Source organism: Pteropus medius, unplaced genomic scaffold (assembly GCF_902729225.1).
Source record: "Pteropus medius unplaced genomic scaffold, Ma_sr-lr_union100, whole genome shotgun sequence".
In the NCBI taxonomy this organism is placed as follows: Eukaryota; Metazoa; Chordata; class Mammalia; order Chiroptera; family Pteropodidae; genus Pteropus; species Pteropus medius.
In genome coordinates, this window is record NW_024344253.1 from 5,829,097 (window position 1) to 5,852,946 (window position 23,850).

Sequence of the window (23,850 nt, forward strand, 5' to 3'; positions counted from 1 at the left end):
GATCTAATAAAACATATTTGAAGCTATAAAACATTTTTTAGTAGCACCATGTGATCCACCTAATTCAACCAGTGAGCTAATTGATTACATATAGATGTTATTTCTATAAGATAGATTCTACTATGGACTGAATTTTGTTCCCCAAAATTTCATATGTTGAAGGCCTAACCCTGCAATGTGACTGTATTTAGAAAGGAAGCCTTTGGGAAGTAATTAGGTTTAGATGAGATCATGAAGGTAGGGCCCTCATGTTAGAACTAGTGACCAGATCTGTCTCTGTTTCTGTCTCTGTCTCTGTCTCTTTCTTACTTCTCACAAGAACCTGACAATGCAGACACTCTGGTCTTGGAGTTTTATCTTCCAGAACTGTGAGAAAATAAATTTTTGTGTGTAAGCCACCATTTTATGGTATTTTGTTATGGCAGCTTGGCTGACTAATGCAGATTCTGAAAAGCAGAATTGCTCAGTTAAAAGGCATGTTTATATTTTATTTGAATAAATGTTAAGGTTTATTTTTCTGAAAACTTGTGACAAAAATTTGCCCTCATATGAATACCGACATATGATTTCATGGCTACGTAAAATGTTTTGTTTTGGTTTGGGCTGGTTTTTATACAGATAATAAATCTACAAATGATGATGGCTGAGATCCACCCATAATCATTTCTCAATAAGTAATACGAGAAGATACTGACATTTTGTCTGTAACCAGAGTGATAATTTTGCAATAAAATCTTCCACCTGGTTTCTTAAAGTCATCATATAAATCCATGAATATGTAATCTTTAGTTGCCAGCAAGATGTATTTTAATTTCGTCTGAGTATAATTTATGTTTTAACATTCAGTGAACATTAATCTTTTTGTAAATTATATTAATGCTTGGAGGGTACAGAAATAAATACAGCAATTCCTGTCTTCAAGAAGCTTACCAGTAATGAAGAAATTATACACATACTCAATTATAATAAAATCTGTAATCATTTTTACTATAAAAATAAATGAGATGAAAACATAAATTTCGCCTTGTGAAAAGGAAAAATCTTTGATATTGGTTGTATGAAACTGCTAAGTTTTGGGGTGGTTTATTACACAAACAACTAAAATACTGAAAAGTTTACTTTTCAGTCTCCAGTCTCTGAATACAGAGCAGAGAAGCAGAGATGGTACTGACTGAAAATAAGCAATTTAGTGAAATATATTTGAAGCACATGAGGAAAGTTAGGGAGCTAAAAATGTAAATATCTGAAAAATGACCTTTGCATTTAGCAATGTGAAAGTCACTGATGACCTGGAAAAGCGACATTTGCATAGAGTAGTAGGGTTGTAAACTTGGTTGAAATAGACTACGGAGAATATGGAAGAAGAAAACTGGAGACAACAAATATAAACCACTATTTCAGGACTTTGCTATATGGGTTTCCCCACTGTCCAAACGTGGAGCATCCTGTGACACCTTTCCTAAGCTGAAATGGCAGATAACAAAGAAGCAATTGCTGTTAATACATATAGGAAAAAATTTTGAGCATTCCCAGACCAAAAATATACCTACTAAATCACACCAAATAACACATGAAACCTAAAATAACACTAACATATAGTAATAGCAATAATGATAAGTATATAGTCTATATAAAGTAGAAATAGTATTTGTATAGCATAGTTTTACTTACAAGTGAGCACTGCCTCTGTAACTGCTCATTGTAAAACAAACGTTGACAGCTATTTTCGTGAAAATCCTCTTCGATTTCTTTCGGTTAGCAAAACAGGCACTAATATAAGTCTTTTGTAAAAGCCAAGTGGCATAAAGTAAACTTTTGAAAAGCAGGGGAAACCTGTAAACAGGAAGAAATAGAGTAGTAGCTGAAGAAATAAGTGGAAACATGAGGTTTATTATTATTTATTTGCTTTAATTTTTTAACCAAATGATAAATAATAGCATATTTATGCACTGATGAGAATGATTCAGTAGTATACATGAGGAGTTTTCCCAAGTGAGAGGTTGGCTTAACCAAGGAGCACAGGTGTTAAGTAGGATTGATGGGTATAGAAGTCCTCAATTTTTTTTCAATGAGATCAAGAAACAAGGTAATCATCTAAGACTATAGGTGGGAAGAAGGTTCAAGGTTAGAGGAGAAAGAAGAAAATAAGAAGTCGAATATTTGCTGGAATCAGGCCAGACAGAAAATGAGCTAGAACAATAGGTGAGATGGTGTGTTTTGAAAACCAAGAGAAAATGGCATTTCAAAAAGACAGTGGCAAATGTGTCAAGTGCTGCTTAGAAGTTAAGAATGAGAACTGAAAAAGTCCACTGCAGTGAGTGGAAGGTTAAAAATTTGAGGATAATTAATGGTTCTGTCTAGATGTTTGGCTGTAAGGGAGAGGAGAATGCTTTTGACAAGAAGTCAGGGAAAGAACTCAAACAACTCATTAACAACAACAACAAAAAAATCCAATTAAAAAATGGGAAGAGGATCTGAATAGACATTTTTTTCCCAAAGATATACAGATGGCCAATGGATACTAATTATGAGGGAGATGCAAATCATAACCAAAATGAGATACCATCTCACACCTGTTAGAATGGTTATTATCAAAAAGACAAGAAATAACGTGTTGGTGAAGATGTAGAGAAAAGGGGTCCTTTGTGTACCATTAGTGGGAATGTAAACTGGTACAGTCACTGTGGGAAATAGTTTGGATGTTCTTTGAAAACTTAAAAATAGAACTAACTTATGACCCAGCAATCCCACTTCTGAGTATTTATCCAAAAGAAACAAAATCACTATCTTGAAAAGATGTACCCCATGTTCATAGCAGTACTACTTGGAATAGCCAAGATATGGAAACAATCTAAATGTCCACAGATGGATAGATAAAGAAAATGTGGTATATACACAATGGAATATTATGAGCCATAAAAAAGAATGCTATCTTGCCATTTATGACAACATGGATAGAGCTTGAGGGTATTATGCTAAGTGAAGTAAGACAGAGGAAGACAATACTGTATGATCTTACTTATATGCGAAATCTAAACAACAATAACAAAAAAAGCTTATAGATACAGAAAACAGATTAGTTGTTGTCAGAAGTGGGGGATAAGGAATGGGAGAAATGGGTGAAGAGAGTCAAAAGGACAAACATCCAGTTATGAGATGAGTACATTCTGAGAATGTAATGTACAGCATGGCGACTATAGTTAATACTATATTGTATACTTGAAAGAAAATCATAAATCATCATAAGAAAAAAACTATATAAGGTTAATGGATGTTCACTAGACTTATAGTGGTTATCCTTTTGCAATGCATACAAATATCAAATCATCATGTTGTATACCTGAAACTAACATAATGTTATATGTCAATTATACCTTAAATTAAAACAAAAAAAAGTCAGAAAAAATGGTATAAACTCCTTTCTCCATTTTAGTTCTCCAAGGCCTTCCAGAAATAGGCCCCGGCACTTCTCCTGGCTTCATGTGAAAAAAATAGGGAGTTTGGAGAAACTACGCTACCAATGTTGGGTAATAACGATATCCAAATATACACATGGCCACGTGAAGACAATTGGAGACACAAACCAAAGGAAAGGCTACAGGGGAAAAAAAAAATAGCTACTCCTGTCTGAGAAGGTAATCAGTGATACAGAGAGATCTGATAAAGATGAACTCTAAAACACTACATTAGCAGAGGCCTCCATCAACAGATAGAACCAGAGAGAATCAGAGTGAGGGAAAAACCCAACAATTGGTCAATGACCTAATACTCCCAACCTCCACACTTTCCCTCCTCTCACCCCTCTACAAAGAAGATCGAAACTCAAAGAGAGTTTCACAGTTCTCAAACTGTGTGCTGAGACTTCTCAAGTGCCTCATATACCTTAGAAGGGTACTATGAAATATTTAAAATATGTGATGGAAACAGCAATACTCGCTATTGGCCAGATATTCCATGAACTACCAGCTTGAGATACTGCTCAATTTCAAAATTAGATCCTATCAAATTCCTTTTGAGAATGTTGTATTCTTGCAAAGCTAGGTTTTGGGCTGTTGCTTTTGTAAAGAACAGCGCCTATTAAAATGAGGCAGAACAGAAAACAAGGTGTCACCTAGGGATGATGTGAAAAAATTATTGAGGAAGTTTGGGACTCTCTGGACTATATACCAAGAAAGAGAATGAGAAAGGTACATCCCAGAGCAGACCACACCCACCTTCACTCAAACATGAACGAGATGAAAGCAAATCATATTTTCCTCAGGTCAAGCCTGATATGAGGGTAATGTAAGAACTGAGACCTTAATGGAGTTTAAAATTAACATTTCAAACTGACTTGGACTATAAATAACTGAAAGTGACCAAGAAATTATGAAATCTGTCTAAGTTATTGTCAAGGGGAGGATGAGGCAGATTTAATTGAATACAACTAAAAGCAATTAAGTGGAGAGAAAATAAAATTCTGTCATGTCACTATCCCACCGAGTTGTGATATCTCAATTATAGTACATAAGGACCATTAAACTTATCTTGATGTCCCATGTAGCAATTCTTGACCATAAGAAGCCTTGGTAAATATTAAATTAATCTATTCATACATTCATTCATTGAACAGATATTTATGTCTGCTATGTGCTAATCATTTATTAACCATGAGACACAAGGAAAAGCCTGCACAGGATAGCATTTGAAGTAACATGCCAAATCTAATCATAGTATATTGCTCTACTCTGTCTCTAATTTTTTTCTCAAAGCACTTATTACTCTCCAAAATGTAACTCATCTATTTACTTAGCTACATGTTTTAGTCTGTCTTTACTACTAGAATTAAGAGCCAAGAGAGAAAAGATTAATTGGTTCTTCCTCTTCTCAATTCTCAATACTACCATACCCCATGGATCAATATGGAGCCCCCTTCTCTCTACCTACATTTTCCTTTAACCCTTAGATATAAATATTCTATGTTTTGATGCTACATATGTATCCAGCATTGACATTTCTCCAGAATGCTGTACTTACATATTTAACTGCCTACTTGAAACAAGGAAACTTTAAACAAGGAAACTAAGTAGGTACTTTAAATGTAATATGTGTTCCTTCCTCCCCCATCCTCCACCACAGTCCCTAACCTAGTTACACTTTAGTTTTCTCAAGCTCACTGAACAGCATTATCATTTACCTAGTTTGGGGTACTAGTGAAAAATCCAGAATTTATCTTTAATTACTCTTCTTCATCTGCAATTCTATCAATCCTATTTCAAACTATATCTCAATTCTAGTTCCTTCTCTTCATGTCTACTGTTACCAGACCTTTTGCCTGAGCTACTGCAATAACCCAATTGGTCTTCCTGCTTCTACCCTATTTTTCACACTACAACCAAGAGAAAATTTCATATCTAAAATTTAATCAACACACAAATATATACACACACAACCCTACTAAAAATATGTTTCTAATTGCTCTTCAGATATCAAGACTCTAAACAAATCTGTAGAATTCTCATGGTCTGGCTCTATACACCTGACATTTGGGGGAAGGGGTTTCCCCATGTATTTTCTAGTTTTTATTAATACCTATCCTTTCCCTGCTGCCCAACTAATGCTTCCTTAGAGCAGAACTTTGATGTGTTGTTTACTGCTATATCTCTATCATCTAATCAGGGAGCAAATAGCCATGTGTTGTATAAAGACATTTCCATCGGTATAGACCGGATGTACCATGGTGGTCTCATAATATTACAATGAAGCTGAAAATTTTCTATCACCTAGTAACATTGTAGCCATCACATCAGTGCAATGCATTGAATCACGTCTGCGGTGAAGCTGGTATAAACAAACTTACTCTGCTACCAGTCATATAAAAGGATAGCACTTACAATTACGTATAATATATAATACTTCATAACACAATAAATGACTTACTGGTTTATGTATTTACTATACTAAATCTTTCATCATTATTTTAGAGTATATTCTTTCAACTTATAAAAAAAGTTTGCTGTAAAACAGTATACTATGTTATGCCAGCAGTAGCTTCATATGTCTCAAGTTTACCATGTCTCATAACTGTATCATTTTCTTTTGCGCTTGATTTAATCTCTGGTAGTTTTATATAGTAACATGTTATATAGGCTCAAAGCTTAGGAGCAACAGGCTATACCATATAAGTTACCTGTGTAACCAGCTACATCTAATTTTCCGTAAATGCACTCTATGATATTAACACAATGAAACTGCCTAAAGACACATTACTTAGAATGTATATCTGTTTAGAGGTGCACGACTGTAAAATGAGCAATAATGCACCTTAGGCATTCAGACTATAGCAGCTGCACCTACAATAATACTTCTCTCTAGAATCCTCAAGGCCATCACTGTATGGAGTGAGGGAGACATTTCTGACTTTCTTACTGGGATATCTCTGCCTCATTCCATTCAGAAACTAGGCAGTCTAGTGGCTCAGAGTGTAAAGCTCAGTTGCACTAGAAAGGTTAAACCCCAGCTAATTTACTGACTGAAACATCTTTGTACGCGGCATGTCCTCGAGTGTAAAATGGAAAAGAGTTGTGAGGATTAAATATGTGAGCAATACATATTTTTTATATATTTTTACATATTTTATATATTACATATATAATTATATAATTTATTACTATATCGCTCCCCAGCAGACACCAATTCTTTGAAATGAACACCGGCCTGAAAGCACGTTTCTGTCTCAACATTTTGATCGTTAAACTGAGTTCTGACTGCATGGACCCTACTGAGCTGAAGAAAGAACTTGCTAACTTCAGGCTTTACTATCCCCAAACTGTAAACTCACATCCAATGATCTTACTCTCCTCGCCAGCCAGTCAAATGAGTTTTCATAACTCGCAAGGATTAGGAACCTAATCGCGCTGGCGCCACGCCCAGGCCCGCTCCTCCCTCCCACATGCGCAGAAGAGACTCCCCTCTGTCCTTGAGTTTCCAGCCTCCTTTGCTCTGTTGAGGTCTTTCGTCTCTTTTCCTTTTTTAACAACTTTTTTGACGCTCGCACCGCTCTTGGCGAAGTTTTGTTTTTAATACCTTCAATAGCTACCTGGAATTTTAAATCACGTTGCTTTCCCATCATTGTAAAACCTCACACTCAGTCTGAGGAACCGGCCCCCCAAGAGGAGTCACCCGTCGGTGGCGCAGGTCTCGCGAGAAAGTGACCATCTCTCGCGATATTTCCTTGTTTCCAGACTCCTTAGCGCGAGACGGAAAAGTACTCATTTATCTCAGCTTCTGTTGACTAGCGCATTTTGCACTGTGGCTTCTTCGCTCGGCCTCCCCGTTGCTGTTTCTCCGAGGGAAATGGCGGCCCCCGAGCAGCCGCTACCAATGTCGAGAGGATGCCAGAGCTCTATTTCGCTTTCTCCGCCGCGGGGTGACCGAACCCTTCTAGTGAGGCACCTGCCAGCAGAGCTGACCGCTGAGGAGAAAGAGGACTTGCTGAAGTATTTTGGGGCACAGTCGGTGCGCGTCCTGTCAGATAAGGGGCGACTGGTAAGGGCGCGCCGGTCCCTAGCTTCCTGGGAAGGCCCTGGGCTGGTTACCCGGCGTGTGAGAGCTCTGACAGAGGAAGACAGAACAGAGTGGGGATGTAGTGCTTGTGTAGTGGGGGCTTTCCTCTTTTCAAAATACCTTGCGTGCCAAGTGAAGTTTTAATTGGCTCAAGTGTAAATTAGTCATAGCCATGCGGAAAAGGGCAAGCGAGAAAGGCAAGGCAGAAGAATGGAAAATGACTTAGTTTTGTACCCTTTTCCGACCCATCCTGAGAATCTCAAAACTCTTCTGAATTTTGGGGTATTTATCAAGGGTACTCAAAGAAATATTTAACAAAAGACAATATTTTTTAAAATATTGGTTCATTTATAAGCCAGTGTTAGGACAGTCATTTAAATAGACACTTTTTTTAATGTCTCTTTTATAGTAGTAACTTTAAGTAAGTTACAGAATTTCTACTAGATTTTTGACAAAGTTCTTAATAAAAATTTTTCCGACAGAATTCTTTGGGGAACAATATTTTAAGGCTGTTAAAGTTCGTACACAGGAATTTACACAGTACACTATTTTCTTTTATACCAGAGGATGTTTTAGAAGGATTTCTTTACATTGAAATAATAATGGCGACGTTAAGTTTCTGCGAGATTGCCTTTGATGGGGCAAAACATCAATGGTTTTTAAAGTCTCCCCAGTTATATGTGCAGCCAGAGTTGAGAATTACTGATATGAAAAAGACCAATTTTGATCCAAGTGTCACATACAGTAAGTCTTCACTTAAAGTTGTTACTAGGTTCTGCAACTTAAAGCTAAGTGATATAACCAATCTAATTTTACCATAGGCTAATTGATATAAGCAAGAGTTAAGTTCCCCAGGCATCTCATCAACAATATAAGGAAAGGACTTTGAACAAAGTGAAGTTATCCAAGGACATGCAGTATACCAGCAAATACAAATGTTCTGTGATTCAGTTTAAGTATACTTAATTACGTCATCTTGGATCAGATTAGACAAAATTAGTAATGTGCAATGTAATTACTCGACCTTAAATGCTTTAATAAGAATTAACAAGAACTCTTCCTTAGCATAATTCATTTACTTTTGACTTATGTTCCTTTTCTGATGATTTTAAAAATATTTACAATTTATATCTAAAAATAGAGTTCTCCCATCAAACCCTTATTACAAAGATAAAACAAAGAAAACATTCACTTGAGTAATGATTTTCTGTTGGTGAACATTTTTAAGCTCTGAAGTTGGCTGTATGGAGGAAAGTTTAAGATCTTTATATGTGTTATAAAATGGGAGATATGTTTTTTGTGTGTATGTGTGTTAAGGGCGGTCCGCTGTGTAGCAGTGGATTTTAAACTTCTGGTCTGTTGAAGTTTTGGGAAGTATATATAAAACATGCTTTGTGTGCGTGTGTGCATACTTTTATATAAAAAAGTCTACACAGTCTTCAAAGAAGTCTGATCCAAAAAAAGATTCAGAACCACTATAATGAAATTAGTAGCCATAGCTTAAAATGATCTCGATTTTCCATCCTTTTCCAATATTTTATTAATGCATGAAATCACTGTTACCTAGTAAAATATCAGACTTCCATATGAGAAACTGAAAATATTAGAAATAATTTGTATCTTAATTCTTTTTCAGAAACATACAGCTTTTGCTACTTTCCCTAATGAAAAAGCAGCTATAAAGGTATGACTTTTTCTTTACTAGTTAAGTTAGCAATTTCCTATTATCTAATCTTGGTTCAAAAATGAAACATAATGTTAAATTATAGTTTTTAAAAGTTAAAGTTTGTATTTCAAGATTTCTCCCCACAGGCTACATTTAGTTTGTTATTTAGCAGATTTTACCTATAAGAATGGTTGATAAACTGGAAAGAAAATTAAAGTCAATTTACAATCTCATATGTAATTAAAAATAAGTTCTAAAGGATGCAAAGATTGTTAACTATCTCTGTAACTGTTGCAAGGCAAGATGTTTTAAGTATTAAAGGGAGAATATATATGCGTATGTATTTTTAAAATCCTAGGGAATCATTTGCAAGGGAGGTTACCTTTGATGTAGACCTTTAATCATTAATTGGATTTGAGATGAAAACAAAGGGAGATTTACCTTCCCAGTTTGTAGAACACTAAGTTGAGCTATAGGGCATGGAAAGTTTTAAGTGGAGCAATAGCTATGGATTGAAATGGAAATAGGCCTTGCAGGATAGGTCGAGTCTAAATTTAGATGGAAGTTGAGGGAGGAATTGAATTTTGTTTAGTAGATATTCTGAAGGCACTTGATACTTTTGAGCTATTCAGTGAGTTCATGTAATGGGTTGGATGTAGAAAAAGATTAGAGGTAGGAAGACCAAATGGAAAGCCAGAACAACAGAAATGTTATAAAGGCCAAGACAAGAGACAGGATCTGAATAAGTTAGTAAGAAGACATTAGCTGACATGAGGGGCGGGATTCAGAAGATGTTTGCAAAGGTAGTCTGTTAACTTTGAGGAATCAGTGGGCTACTTCTGTGGAAATATTTTTAAAACAGTTAAAAATATGGGCTCCTAGAGTTGGGGCAAAGTAAAAAAAAAAAATGGAGTTTCTTCAACTAGGTGAGGGGATATGGTTGCCATAAGGAAGATAAGCCAGGAAGTAAGACTGGCATAGAGAAGTTAAAAAGGAAGTAGAACTAGAAAATAAACTATCATGAATGCAAAGAGAAGAGCATTTTAAGAAGGTGATATGGTCTGATGACACAAAATGAGAAACGAACACAATTAGTAAAGGACTTTTTATTGTAAACGATAGAAATGACCCAAATCCTCATCAATAAGGGGAAGGAACACCTTAAATCATAGTATGTCTGTACACTGGACTACAGCTTTTGGAGAATGAGTTCAAATGAATATGTATTAATGAGGAATGTAGCCCAGATAGAGTACATGAACAAAGTTGCAAAATATTATATATAATGTAACCTTGGGATTTTAGAAAACTAATGGTATGTATGTTAGTTTATGCATAGAAAACAATGTGGCAGAACTTTATACCAAATTGTTAACAAAAGTCTCTCTCCAAGAGTGAAATAAGACTTTCAGGTTGTATATATTTTTCAATGTATAGGATTTTTTTTTCAGAAAAGACTTTGTTTAAATACAGCATTAAGTTATAAATAAAATATGATAATGAAAACCACATTGTTTTAGGGTCAAGATTAACTTGAAGAAGAGGACATGGAGTCAGTGTTTTTGAAAAATACTTATGAAGAGAAGGAATGAGAAGATAAGAGCAGTGACAGGATTTGTAGGCTAGAGTGCAATTGACTGATCAATTTTAAATAAAACAAGGGAGAGGAATTATTAAGAATAAAGCAAATATCTGAGATAGGGAAATTAGTTAACATTAAAAGTGAAAAACCATAAATCCTTGAAAACAAGAGAATGCGTGTGACACCCATTTTGAAAGGAAGAAAAATGCAATTCAGCTTACATACCTGTGTTTCAGATAATCAAAGGTTAACTAGTAGTAGTGAAGAGGTCTAGAGGTAATTTAGGGACTTGAAAATTGTTGAAATGTTTTAAAACTTGCTTTGTATAATGAAGGAGTCAAAAAAGCATGCATAAAGATGGTAAAATAAAATCATAGTCCCAGCTAAGGGACTATACTTATATTTGTTCAAAAAAAAATATGAGGTGTCTGCTATGTGCTCACTGATTAAAACGAAGATTTATACCCTCATTGGGGCTCACATTCTCAAAAGGGGAAACGGACCATAAATAATAAACTCAATAATTTTTTTAATATTTTAGAAAATGATAAATGCTATGAACAACAGAAAGAGCAACAGGATCAGGAGTGCTGGGTAGGGAGGGTTAAGTTGCAGTTAACGTGGTTAGGGCCATAATTAACAATTTGAAGGAGGTGAAGGAAGTTAGCTAAGGGAATATCTGGGGGAAGTGCATAACCGTAAGAGAAATAGCTGAAACAAGAGCTCTAGTATAGGAGCATGCCTTTCATGTTTAAGTAAGCCAGTGTGACTGAAGCAGACAAAATGAGAGGGAGATAATTGGCTTTGAAGTCAGAGAAGTAATAGATGCCATATCATGTATGTATTATAACGAGCCTAGATTTTACTCTGAGTAAAATGGGGAGCCACTGGGGTATTTTGAGCAGAGCAGTAATGTAATCCAACTTAAATATTTAAAAGGATCATTTGACTGTTGTATTGAGAATAGATGGAAAAGAGTAAAAATGAAATCTGTTAAAAGATTATTGTGATAATTCAGTCCAGAGATGATAGTTGCTTGGCCCACAGGGGTAGCAGTAGGGGTGGTTAGAGTCCAAATATATTTTGAAGGTAGAGATAGACAGGATTTCTTGATAGCTTGGATATGCAATGTGGGAAAGAAAAGTTAAGGATGATTCTAAGATTTTTGACTTGAGTAAGTAGAAGAGTGGAGTCACCATCGACTGAAATGGGGAAAGTTCCAGATGGAGAACATTTGGGGGAAAGGGGATAGAAGATTAGTAGTTACATTTCTGAAATTTCGTTTTTGAGAGAGACATAAGAGTTTCTATCCAATATTTTAGATATATGTTCCTGGACTTTCAAGGTGAAGGTTTGGGCTTAGGTTATAAATGGAATCATCAGCATAGCGATGCCATTTACATTTAAGATGCTGGTTTAGATGACTAAGAAATTAGATAGAGAGGACTAATAATAGAGCTCTGGAGTATGCCAATATTAAGAGTTTGAGAAGGCACAAGCCAGAGATTGAGGATTAGAAACCAGTGAGCTAAGAAGAAAACTATAGGAAGTATGATATTTTGACAGCAAATGAAGACCATGTATCAAGGAGAGAGTGAGTGATGTGGATGATCCAGTAAAGGACAGAAAATTAGCAGTGTGGATAAGGACACCCCTTGTACAGTTCTGGATAGTGAAAGAGAGACCCTAGAGAAGGTCAATGGAGATTTAGTGTTTAGGTTAAAATATGGATAGTTAATATCATGATAACAGATGGAAGGCAGAATGAGTGGGTGCAAATGCTGGTAGATGGGAGTTATGTTGGGGATCTGAAGTTCTCATCTGGTTACTTTAGTCTTTTAAAATAGGAAGCAAGGTCTTAAGCTAAAAGAATGGGCAAGGAATATTGTGAGGTGGAAGAACAGAGAGATTGGTAATAAAAATTAACTGAGAATGTGACATCATAAAGGTCTACCTCTAGTCTTGTGGTTTCGAATTAAAAGTGAGATTTAACAGATTTATGGTGCTTGTCTTTCTAAACCATTTCAGCTGCCTGGGTATAGGCAGAGTTAGATTTAACCGGATGTAGTTTTGTTAAGTGATAAGAAGCAGTCCCTTGAGTAGTAAAGCTTGGTAGCCTGATATTTAAAATGGTAAGAAATAACCAAGGAAGTGATAATAGTACTAACAAAGAACATGTGTAAATTATATTGTAGATCGTCTCTAACAAATAATTTTTGGTACAGTTATCAAATCTTTTACTCTTTGGTTCTTCCAACTGAAGGCATTGACAAGACTCCATCAGCTGAAACTTTTAGGTCATACTTTAGTTGTTGAATTTGCAAAAGAGCAAGATCAGGTTCATTCACCATGTCCCTCTTCAGGCACGGAAAAAAAGAAAAGGTATGTAGATAGTTAAGTTTTCCTAACGTTTTAAAGTGCTTTTATAATAAGTTGTATTGCTATTGGATTGTTTTCAGACTAACAGGTAAGTAATTTGAAATGATAAATGATGCATCTCTCTAAATGAATCTGGTATAATAAAACAATGTATTTATTTTTGTTCCTAGTTGAACATTAGGAACCTGAGTATTGATTTACTATTAGGAATTAATGCAAAGTGGGAATGCTAAAAAGCATTCGACTTTATGTGGAGGAAAAGTAGCTAGTATAAAGTCTTTGTTATATTGCAGATAGCAGGGTATCATGAATAGGCATGGCCTTTGAAACCAAGACTGGTATTGATTCCTAGCTATAATTCTTTGTAGTTATATAACCTTTACAAATTTTCTTTACACTAGTGTTTCTTAAAGACTAATTGGACCAGCTGCATCCTCTAAGATCTTGATTGGAATATTGTATACCACATAAAATTAAGGAGTATTTTTTGTCAGTAAGATCTGTCATGTCATCTTCATAGGGTTGCTGTGAAGAGTACATGAAAATTTGGCATGCTTTGTATAATATCTGGAATAGAGAAAGTATTCAGTAAAGGCTGATTCTATTTCCCTCCCTTTTCATTGATGTTTACTTGAGAAATGCATTAGTTTATTTATTATAAAGCTTTTCATAATGACATGTTTAAAAAGTTATGTTTATTCTGTATATAAATTTTCACTCTATTTCTAAAAATAAGATCAACTTTGATTCTGTATGTCCTAGGTCTGATGACCCTGTGGAAGATGATAAAGAAAAGAAAGAACTTGGTTGTTTAACTATAGAAAATGGAATTGCACCAAACCATGGGTTAGCATTTTTTGTTTGTATTATTTTGTTCTTTTGGTTCTTTTGTTGTTCTTGTTGCTCTGGATATATAAATTGCAAATAAGATAATTTTTTAAAGGGATATTTTATATGCTATATATGTTTTTAATCTATTGATCTAACATTTTGAGCTATAAGAGTTTGTCACTGAATTTGGTTCCATTACAGTGTTCGGAGCTATAAGATAAGCTCTGATAAGAAATACCTTATTTTTCTTTAATACAATCAGCAGGCAAGTTTCTTTTTAAATGTACTTATTTAGATCTGTTAGGTACGAGGTAAATCTAAGAGAACTGAATTATTTGAACAGTTTTTGTATGTTATCAGGTTATATAAAACAAGTTATTGATTTGAAACTTAATAAAACATGATAAGCATTTAAAATTTTTTTTTTTTAGGCTGACGTTTCCTCTAAATTCATGCCTCAAGTATATGTACCCACCACCTTCAAGCACAATCCTAGCAAACATAGTAAATGCTTTGGCAAGTGTGCCTAAGTTCTATGTACAGGTAAGTAGAATAAAATTTACTTTCCTCAAAATAAATGCTTGTATAACTTGATGTTATTTTTCCATGCGAATTTTCATACTTTTTCATGATAATCACACTGATTCCAACAGGTAATGATAATACAGTATTTTAAAGGTGTCTTAGTTAGTTTGGGCTGCTATAACTAAGCCGTAATAGGTGGCTTATAAACAACAGAAAATTATTTCTCACAGTTCTGGAGTCTGGAAGTTTGAGATCAGGGTGCCAACACGGTTGTGTTCTGGTGAGGGCCCTCTTCTCGGTTGCAGATGGGTGTTTTCTCTTTGTGTCCTCACATAGCCGCAGGTGTGAGAGAGCACTCAGGAGCCCCTTGAATAAGGGACATTAATCCTATTCATGGGGCCTCTACTCTATGACCTAATTGCTACTCAAAGTCCCCACCCTCTAATATCATCACATTGGGGCTTAGGTTTCAATATATGAATTTTAAGTAAATCTTTAATTTACTTAAAGATTCATCCATTTCAAAAAGTAATGAAATATTACTACATTCAAGTAAATGCTTTAATAAACTGTAGCAGAGGCATACTATTGGGTTTAGTATTAATAATACTATTAAACATGAGGTAATTTGGAAAATAATTTCTAGTAATTCTTTGTTATTTTAACATAAACCTTTAATGTAGAGATTTTTTCTTAAAAGAAACGACATAGTGGACCTCTTGGCAAATACTTGAAAGTATTGATAGTAATAGGATACTTTGAAATACAAAATATAGATGATGTTTATTTTCATTATTATACCTCTCTGTTTCACAATAATTGGGAAAAACAAATTTTGAGAAGATTTTACATTTCAAGAACATGACATTTTAATAATGAGAATAATAATATTTTAGAATTGGCAAACATTTTAGGAAAGCTAATCTGAGATATATCAGTGCCTTGTTTTAGCACTATACTGGGATTATAAAGGTGAGAAGTGGGCTGGCCTCTGTACTAAATTAATAGTGTTATTGCAGAGTTTTTAAATACATAAAATGTATGAGTCGAATCATCATTTTACTATGTGATTTTAAATGCTTTATTACTTTAAGGTGCTTCATCTTATGAATAAAATGAATTTACCCACACCTTTTGGACCAATTACTGCACGACCTCCCATGGTAAGAAAGTTCATAGAATTTTCAAGATTCAAAATTTCTCCTGCTGAGGTGAGATTATTGAGGCTAAATTTTACAAATGTTGTGCCTCTAATGTGCACTGAAAAAAGATACAAATATAAAGTTAATGCAATGATAGTATTCAAGTGGAGAACTGAAAGTGGGAGAAAGCCAGAACATGAAAGAGGTGGTTTGTTCTGTAATAGAAGCTGTCATTTCTGCCAGTGTTGCTTAGTCCTTTGATCAAGAATAGGTTATATCTGTTCTTGGATAATTCCAGTTATTATTTTGCCATGATACTTTTTTAGATAATAGCAATGAAAAATTATTTTGAAACCTAACATTTGCATAGAAAATTTGCTTTTCTTTTGTATATTGTGGATTCACTGCTTTGCTAATGTGCATACTGTTAGCTTTGTGTAATTTTTCTTTGTAACCCCAACACTTCAATTCTAGGCACAATGCAGAAAAATTAGTTAAGATTATGCTAGCCACAGTTAACAAAAAACCCTCAAATCTTAGTCACCTAACACAATATAAGTTATTTTTTGTCATGTCAAGTCCATTCCAAAAGTGGTGCAGAATTATCTTCTGCTCTACTGAGTCATTTAAAAGACCTAAGTTGTCTTCACTCTGTGCATTTCTAGGGTGGTGAGAGCATTACTATGAAGCCTGCAGATCAAGAAGGAAGAGAGGATAATATGTCTGGAAGGTTTTTTTGCTAACATTCCATTGGCTAAAAAATTCAGTTACATGGTGAAATCTAACTTCAAGGGAGGTTTGGAAATTTAGTCCAGCTAGTTGCCAAGGAAGAAGGAACAAGTGTTTAGATCAGCTACCAGTCTGCTACAGCAGGTGTTCCTTGAATCTGTTATAATGTATAAAAAAGGATCATGAGGTAGAGAGAGATGAGAATCATGTATCTGAATGGAAATGATTTATTCTGTAAAATCATAAATTTTTGTTTGTTTTTTAAATTAGTATGAAGACTATATGCCATTGCATGCACCTCTCCCACCTGCATCTCCTCAGCCACCAGAAGAACCTCCTTTGCCAGATGAGGATGAGGAATTATCTAGTAAAGAATCAGAATACGAAAGCAGTGATGATGAAGACCGACAGAGGTTTGTAATTTCAAATAATATTTGTTTAAATCCCAAGGAACATAGAATATGCAAAGGAGATTTTCCTGCTCTTCTTAAATTTTGCTGTAATTCTTTGTAATTTGAGGACATTTTAATTTGTCCATCTCCAGCCCCCACCCCTCAAGCATATATAGTAGCTCTAGATTAAGACCGGAGACCAGATATTAAGACCTAAGGAAAACTTTTTGGATTATGAGTAATTTTTTAGATTGATGATTATGGTATTATAAAGTACAATTGATACTTGTTATTTGTGAATTCTGTATTTGTGACTGCCTACTTACTGTAATTTATCTGTGACTCCAAAATCAGTAGTTTCAGTGATTTTATGGTCTTTTGTGGACATGGGCATGTACAGAATGGTGAAAAATTTGAGTTGCTTGACATGCACATTTCTAGATGAGGTAAAACAGGTGAAATTCTGCCACCTTGTTTCAACCCTGATACTGTAAAACAAGTGTTATTTTCATGATCTCTTTAGTCCCATGTTTTTCACATTTTTGTGCTGTTTGTTGATGATTTTGCTGTTTTTAAAAAATGGTCCCCAAGCATAATATTGAAGTGTTAGCTAACTTTTCCAAGATCAAGAATGCTGTGATGTGCCTTATGGAGAAAATAAGTTGTGTTAGATAAGCTTTGTTCAGGTATGAGTTACAGTGCTGTTGACTTAAGTTCAATATTAATGAATCAATAGTAAATATTAAATAATGTTCTCTTAAACAGAAACACATATAACAAGATGTGTATTGATCAGTTGTTTGAGCTGAAGCTTGTAAGAACCTAATCCCGAATTTCCCCTAGGGGCAATGATTCGTTATTTACTAATTTTTTATTTATGGAGACTTTATAGAATATAACTATCTGAAACAACAACAAGAATACTAGATTGTATTAATATTTTTTCAGCTTATTGCCTTGGACTTTATTTACCTCAGGAAATTTCTAGAGCAGTTCTGTAGGATTTCATTAACAAAAAACTATAGGTAACTACTGCAGATGCATTTTTTAATTGGTTATTTTTGATGATCTACATATATTTTACTTAAAGATTCTAGTGAAGAGCAGTAAGTTGTTAATAACGTTCAGATATCTGATCCACAGTGTAGCCTAGAACAGGAATTGCTGAACAGATTCTCTGTAGTGCCAAAGATTTCTGTTATAATGGAATGTGGCTGTGTTCCAAAAAGCTTTCTATTTACAGAAACAGGCAGCAGGCTTGATTTGGTCCTTGAGCTTCAGTTTGTCAGTCCCTATCCTAGAAGACCGGTTTGGGCCTAGAAGACCGGTTTGGGCAAATGATGGGAATCATAAGTAACTATACATAGAAGAAGGCAGATACAGGAGTGATTGACATGTCAGAACCCAAGCAGAGAATCTGGGCAACATATACAAATAATTAGCAATTTGACTATTATTGAGTCAACATTCACTTAAGTAGTGGCTCAATATATATATTCTCTTTCTAGGGAGAGTTAAAATCAAAATGTAAGTGGGACTGAAATTACATAATAGGGATGAATAGAGTGTTTGAATAGAGACATTCAGAAAGGCTGACAGTTCTTGATAGACTAACTTTCATTTGTTGTTAAAGAACAGTATAGAGTGTCGCGTTGGTTTAATTACTTATCCTCTGTAAATTTTACTTTTCTTTATAAAAGTAATGGTAGCAAATAAAAATGCTTTACTTAGAGTGGCCAAAAACTTTTTTGTTTGTTTTTGTTTTTTTTTTATTATGTTTACATTTTGCAAATAATTTATCTTGAGTCATAAGAACAAAGCCTTTAAATGAACCAATTTCTGATTTTGTGTTTCTCTGTTATCTTCTGGAAATGTTAAAAAGAATGGTCTATTTATTTATTCAGTGAATATTTATTGGTTACCAAATGTAAAACTGGAACTATCATAGAGACTTTGTGTAGTTTGGATGAGCAATTTATGAATATAGACCTGTGTTTTGTGTAAATGGATTTAGTCATAAAAATTTTGATAAACCATAGTTGTTAAGAGGTTTTAAAAATTCGCAGTTTATATTTACATTTTTCCTTGCTTAGAAAAAAATTGTTTAAAATTTATTTTAAGCACACTTTTCCTTCCCTGCATTTTACTGTGTGTGTGTTTGTTTTGCTTTTAAATTGCACAAATGTAACTATGGGGAGGTAGAGTTGTAACTACTGGTTTTTGAGCTTCTGCTCTGTGTCTGATCTTATGGAAGATATGAAAATGCCTAGACAAGACCTAGTCTAAATATTACTTATACTCAAAATAGAAATAAGCTTTATACAAGGTATCAGTTTTCACACCTTGATTGTTACTTATAAACTACTTCAGAATATACTATTTGAAAACTTTGTTCTCAAATAAGTTACTTGTTTCTGTAATGACTGATTTGCAACAATTATGTACAAAATGTTTTTAATAATACTTCAGGCTCCCTTTAATAATTAGAATATGAATCAAAATAATTTTACCGTGTTTGTGAGGCCTTTTGAAGAGCAGTCAAGAAAAGAGCAATAAAGTTATATAGATTGTATTAGTGTACCATGTTCAGTTTTTTGACATCATGTCCAGCCATTTTATTTGGTCAACTAATAATTTTTATAATAGAATTTATCTTTAAAAGGTACATTTCAATTAAGTAAACTCTCAATTCCTTCAAAGTAAAGTGAAAATTGAACAAGGAGATTTAGAGCTTGTTCTTTTGTCAAATTGTTTATATCTTAATTGATGGCTTAGAAACTACACTTATGCCATACAAATTATTTTCTGATTTATAAGCCGAAATACATATTTAAGGGTAATAGAAACAGTAGTAAATAGCCATGCTTCTACATAAGGAAATCTTTTACCTTCACTTCCCCCAATGTAGAATGACCAAACTAATGGAACTAGCAAATCTTCAGCCTAAAAGACCAAAAACAATAAAGCAGCGCCGTGTGAGAAAAAAGCAAAAAATAAAGGATATGCTGAATACACCTTCATCTGTTTCACACAGGTAATTTTTTTTTGGGTTATGAAATAGGAGTTCTGTATGTACTTGTCTGCTTGCTCACCTTACATTATTTAAAAGCAATTATGGCAGAAATTTTACTTACCTGTTTGCTATGGAATTCTACATATTTTAATATCTTAATTGGATAAAATTGCAATTTTAAGTTCATTTAGTTTGTCTACAGTATAAATTTTCCTCAAACTTATAACTTAATAAATTGAGAAAGGAGTTTGTTAAAATTATCTTTTTTCCATTTTTAAAGGAATGAATCGTTAATCTTTTTGTCTTTAATTTCACGTTAAGTGTAAATATGATGTATGTTTCCCACCTGTATATGTTTTGACACCATAGCTTTTAATCTCTATAGCAATACTGAACAATTAAAAATAAAATGAATCAAATTAAAATTTTCAATAGCCACATTAAAAGAATAAAAAGAAACATGAAGTGGATTTCAATATATTTTATTTTACCTATTATATGCAAAATATTATTCCAGCATATAACTAATATAAAAAGTTATCGAGATGTTCTACCTTTTTTGTACAAAGTTATCAAAGTCTGCTGTGTATTTTATAGCACATTTTTATTCGGACAGCAACATTTCAAGTATTCATTAGCCTTATGAGGCAAGTGACTACTCTATTGGACATCATAGCATTATGATATATAGAATACAGTGCATAAAAATGCTTATATTAAATATAGAGTGAACTTTTTTGGCATATTGGTAAATATCCTGAAGTTTAGATTCAGTACTCAAGTACTGTCTCTGTCATTTACTGAGTGACTATGCAATTTCTTAACATCTCTTCAATCTCCTTATCTATTTTAACTGGGAATTTAATAGTACTCATATTAGAACATTTGTTAGGGTTTATTGAACTATTAAATGTAAGTTACTTTGTGCAACACCTTTAGTGTTGTGAGTACTTTATCAGTGTTAGCTTTTTAAATTTAAAATAAATATGAAATGTTTTAGTCAGAATTTGATTTGCAGTATAAAGTAATGCTGTGATTGTTTATAAACAGCAGTTTACATCCAGTGCTGTTACCTTCGGATGTTTTTGATCAACCACAACCTGTAGGTAATAAAAAAATTGAATTTCACATATCTACTGACATGCCAGCTGCATTTAAGAAAGATCTAGAAAAGGAGCAAAATTTTGAAGAACAAAATTGTGGTAAGCATATTCTACTTCTTTAATGTACTATGTAAAAATGCTCAATCAACTTTTTGTGTTAGAATTAAATTTTATATGTAATGTTTTTGTATCTTAGTATTCGTAAACTATATTTAAAATACGCAGTTAGATCTTCCTCAATATCATGGAATACTGTGCACTTTGAACTTTTTTTTATGTAATTAAAATGTGCTTAACAGTGAGGTTGTCAGTATTGTCTTTTGCTTGTAAAGAATTGTAGGGTGAAATTTAGACTGGTTTTTGTTGATGTTTACAGTAAAAATAGAAGAGTTTTTTGTATTGACTTATTTTTTCATTGCGTGTTAAATGTTATATTCAGTGGTTTTATTAATATGATTGTATTATTGGTTAAAAAAGCAAGCAGTATAACTCGTGAGTTATAGGTTTTATGTAAATGTTTTTCATCTAATGACCATGGAAGATTGTTTACCAATATACTATTCTTAAGTTTTAAGATAATTTATTGAAATTACAGATGTTTTTCTGCTTATTTTAGGCATTACTTTGGTTTTATAATATAAAGGCATTCCTTTATTGTTTAAATCTTAATTTTTGAAATAATATAAGCTTACAGAAATTGTAATCAAAACAGGAGCATATAATGTAAAAATTTTTAAAGTTAACACCTCAAACCCCACTGTCCCCTATTCCAGTACTTAGAAATACCTACTGTTAATAATTTGGTTTATAGATAACCTTCCAGGCCTAATTCTATACATGTGTAAACATGTTTTCTCTTATTTCTTTTTTTAAATGGGCATCATATTTTACATAGTGTTCATCACTGACTCAGTAATGAGGCCCTAAGAACAAGTAAGACATGGTGACTGATATTTTGGAGTTTAAACTCTAGTGAGAGTAGCTTATTACGTCAGAACATAAAAATATACATTTTACTTTTTATGGCTGCATAGTACTTCATAGAATAGTTATATCAATCTTTATGTAATCATGCTCTGTTAATAGAAGTTGAGGTTGTTTCCATTTCTTTTATTATTACTGAAAATACTAGAACATACATTTTTGTACATATATCTCTAAGCACTGGTATGAATATAGGATAGAGTTCTAGTAAGTATTGCAAATGTAGTGAGTAGAAAAACTGTAACCTATTTCAATTCCTGTCTCTAATGGTTAGTGAAAATACATTACCTTTTCACATATCTCCTTTTTTGTTTGTTTCAATATTTTTTCTTTTTGTACGTTTTCTTTTTTATCTCATGGCTAGTCACTCTTTGACACAAATTTTTATTTTTTTAAGCTTAATTTACACAAAGGCTTAGACCTGTGATGAAAGGGAGACAGTCATTCCATTCTACATCAATGTCAAATAGTAAGACTGTAATAACAGTAGAAGCAATTTAATTTTTTCTCTTATTGATATCTGCAGGCCACAGGTCTGTTTATAGGTTTGTTTTTGTTTTGTTTTGTTTTTAATTTTTCTAATGAATGAGTAATTAAAATGTGCAGATAATTCTTTACTTGTAGGACCACGATTAATATTTTTTTTTCTTTTTGCTGAGTGGAAGTTTAAAAGATTTTTTAGTATCCTCAAAAAGGAATATCTTATTTTAAGATGTTTATTGTAGCATAATGTGCTAATCTTAATCTTAATCATTTTAGAGAAGGTTGATAGTTGTTTCTCAGTATTCTGATATAGCTCTATGAAATCTTTATATAAATAATCTTGAATGACCACATTTCATTAGCATAATACCTTTGATAATTATATAATTTATTTAATGAATTGCAAAATTTTTTCACACAATTATTAATAGGTTGGAGTGGGTAGGTTAAACAAAATACTGATTATTGCCCACAAAACACGTTCTACCTATCTACCTATTAAACATTTTATCTGATGCTCTTCTGGCACCTTAAACTAAATATGAACTAAATATGTCGAAAATGGATTTATTTTCTTTACACTTTCCAGGCTCTTTAGTCGGCACCACAGAGCATCTGTTTGGCTGTTCAGCTATTATCTATGGCTGTTTTCATGTTTCAGTGGCAAAGTCGAATAACCATGACAGAAACCGTATGGCCTGCAAAGCCTAAAATATTTACTATTTGCACCTTAACAGATAAAGTGTATCTACCTGTGTTCTAAAATACTGAGAAAAACACCAAATGGTTTTAGCGCCAAAAGATAGATAACCTCAAAAATTAAAAATGGTACACTAAAATGGTTTTGAAGGGAGAGAGTTTTAATGGCTGCTATTAATCTTAACTCTTAGATTTACCTGCTACTGAAATCGATGCATCCAGCATAGGATTTGGAAAAATCTTCCCAAAACCTAATTTGAACATCGCAGAGGAAAGTAAAGAAGACTCTGATGAAATGCCATCAGAATGTATTTCTAGAAGGGAGTTGGAAAAGGGCAGAATTTCTAGAGAAGGTAAATTCATGAAATAATCAGCATTTATTTCATTTTATGTTTCTTTGACCCTTCAGAAACAAAGCAACAAATTCCTCATGTGATTTACCCATAAGGCACATACTTCAAAACATCTCTTCACTTAATGTTTTTGATTGTTAGTATTCATATTTCTAGAGAGGAAAGTATCTTTTAATACAATGTTTTCAATCCATATTTATTTAGAAAAAAATTTGTTTTTATCCCTAATACTTTTATATGACTGACACCTTAAACAAAGCAATGTGGCCCACACTTTGGAGTTCTAAATTCCAGTTGACAGACCACCACAGTACAGTGTCTGAGATTCATCCAAAGCAATTGTTTGTTTAAAAATAATAATTTTAATTATTTGGTGATTAGAAATCTTTGTTTAAAGATTTTATATTCTAACATAGTTTTTTAC

At 33.4% G+C, this 23,850-nt stretch overlaps 1 protein-coding gene and 1 long non-coding RNA gene across 9 annotated transcripts in view; one reads left to right on the top strand and one right to left on the bottom strand.

The window, feature by feature from the left end:
• LOC120607859 (uncharacterized) overlaps window positions 1-7,183 on the bottom strand; it is a 71,597-nt gene extending 64,414 nt beyond the window's left edge. For 2 of the 3 annotated variants that reach the window (XR_005654255.1, XR_005654254.1), the window contains exons 1-2: window positions 7,079-7,164; window positions 1,672-1,833 (exon numbers count right to left, since the gene is read on the bottom strand). This is a non-coding gene — a long non-coding RNA (uncharacterized LOC120607859). Of the gene's footprint in view, window positions 1-1,671; window positions 1,834-7,078 lie in introns of all 3 variants that reach the window. The other variant, XR_005654253.1, reaches the window with a different exon arrangement.
• RNPC3 (RNA binding region (RNP1, RRM) containing 3) overlaps window positions 7,170-23,850 on the top strand; it is a 36,244-nt gene continuing 19,563 nt past the window's right edge. For 4 of the 6 annotated variants that reach the window (XR_005654250.1, XR_005654252.1, XR_005654251.1 and 1 more), the window contains exons 1-10: window positions 7,253-7,527; window positions 9,182-9,229; window positions 13,057-13,175; window positions 13,935-14,018; window positions 14,435-14,546; window positions 15,623-15,691; window positions 16,670-16,812; window positions 19,700-19,825; window positions 20,855-21,006; window positions 23,265-23,426. Coding sequence is in view for 3 of the 6 variants with exons in the window: in XM_039869599.1 (XP_039725533.1) it covers window positions 7,336-7,527; window positions 9,182-9,229; window positions 13,057-13,175; window positions 13,935-14,018; window positions 14,435-14,546; window positions 15,623-15,691; window positions 16,670-16,812; window positions 19,700-19,825; window positions 20,855-21,006; window positions 23,265-23,426 (1,207 nt within the window). In the remaining 3 variants the exon portion in view is untranslated. Of the gene's footprint in view, window positions 7,528-9,181; window positions 9,230-13,056; window positions 13,176-13,934; window positions 14,019-14,434; window positions 14,547-15,622; window positions 15,692-16,669; window positions 16,813-19,699; window positions 19,826-20,854; window positions 21,007-23,264; window positions 23,427-23,850 lie in introns of all 6 variants that reach the window. The other 2 variants (XM_039869600.1, XM_039869601.1) reach the window with 2 other exon arrangements.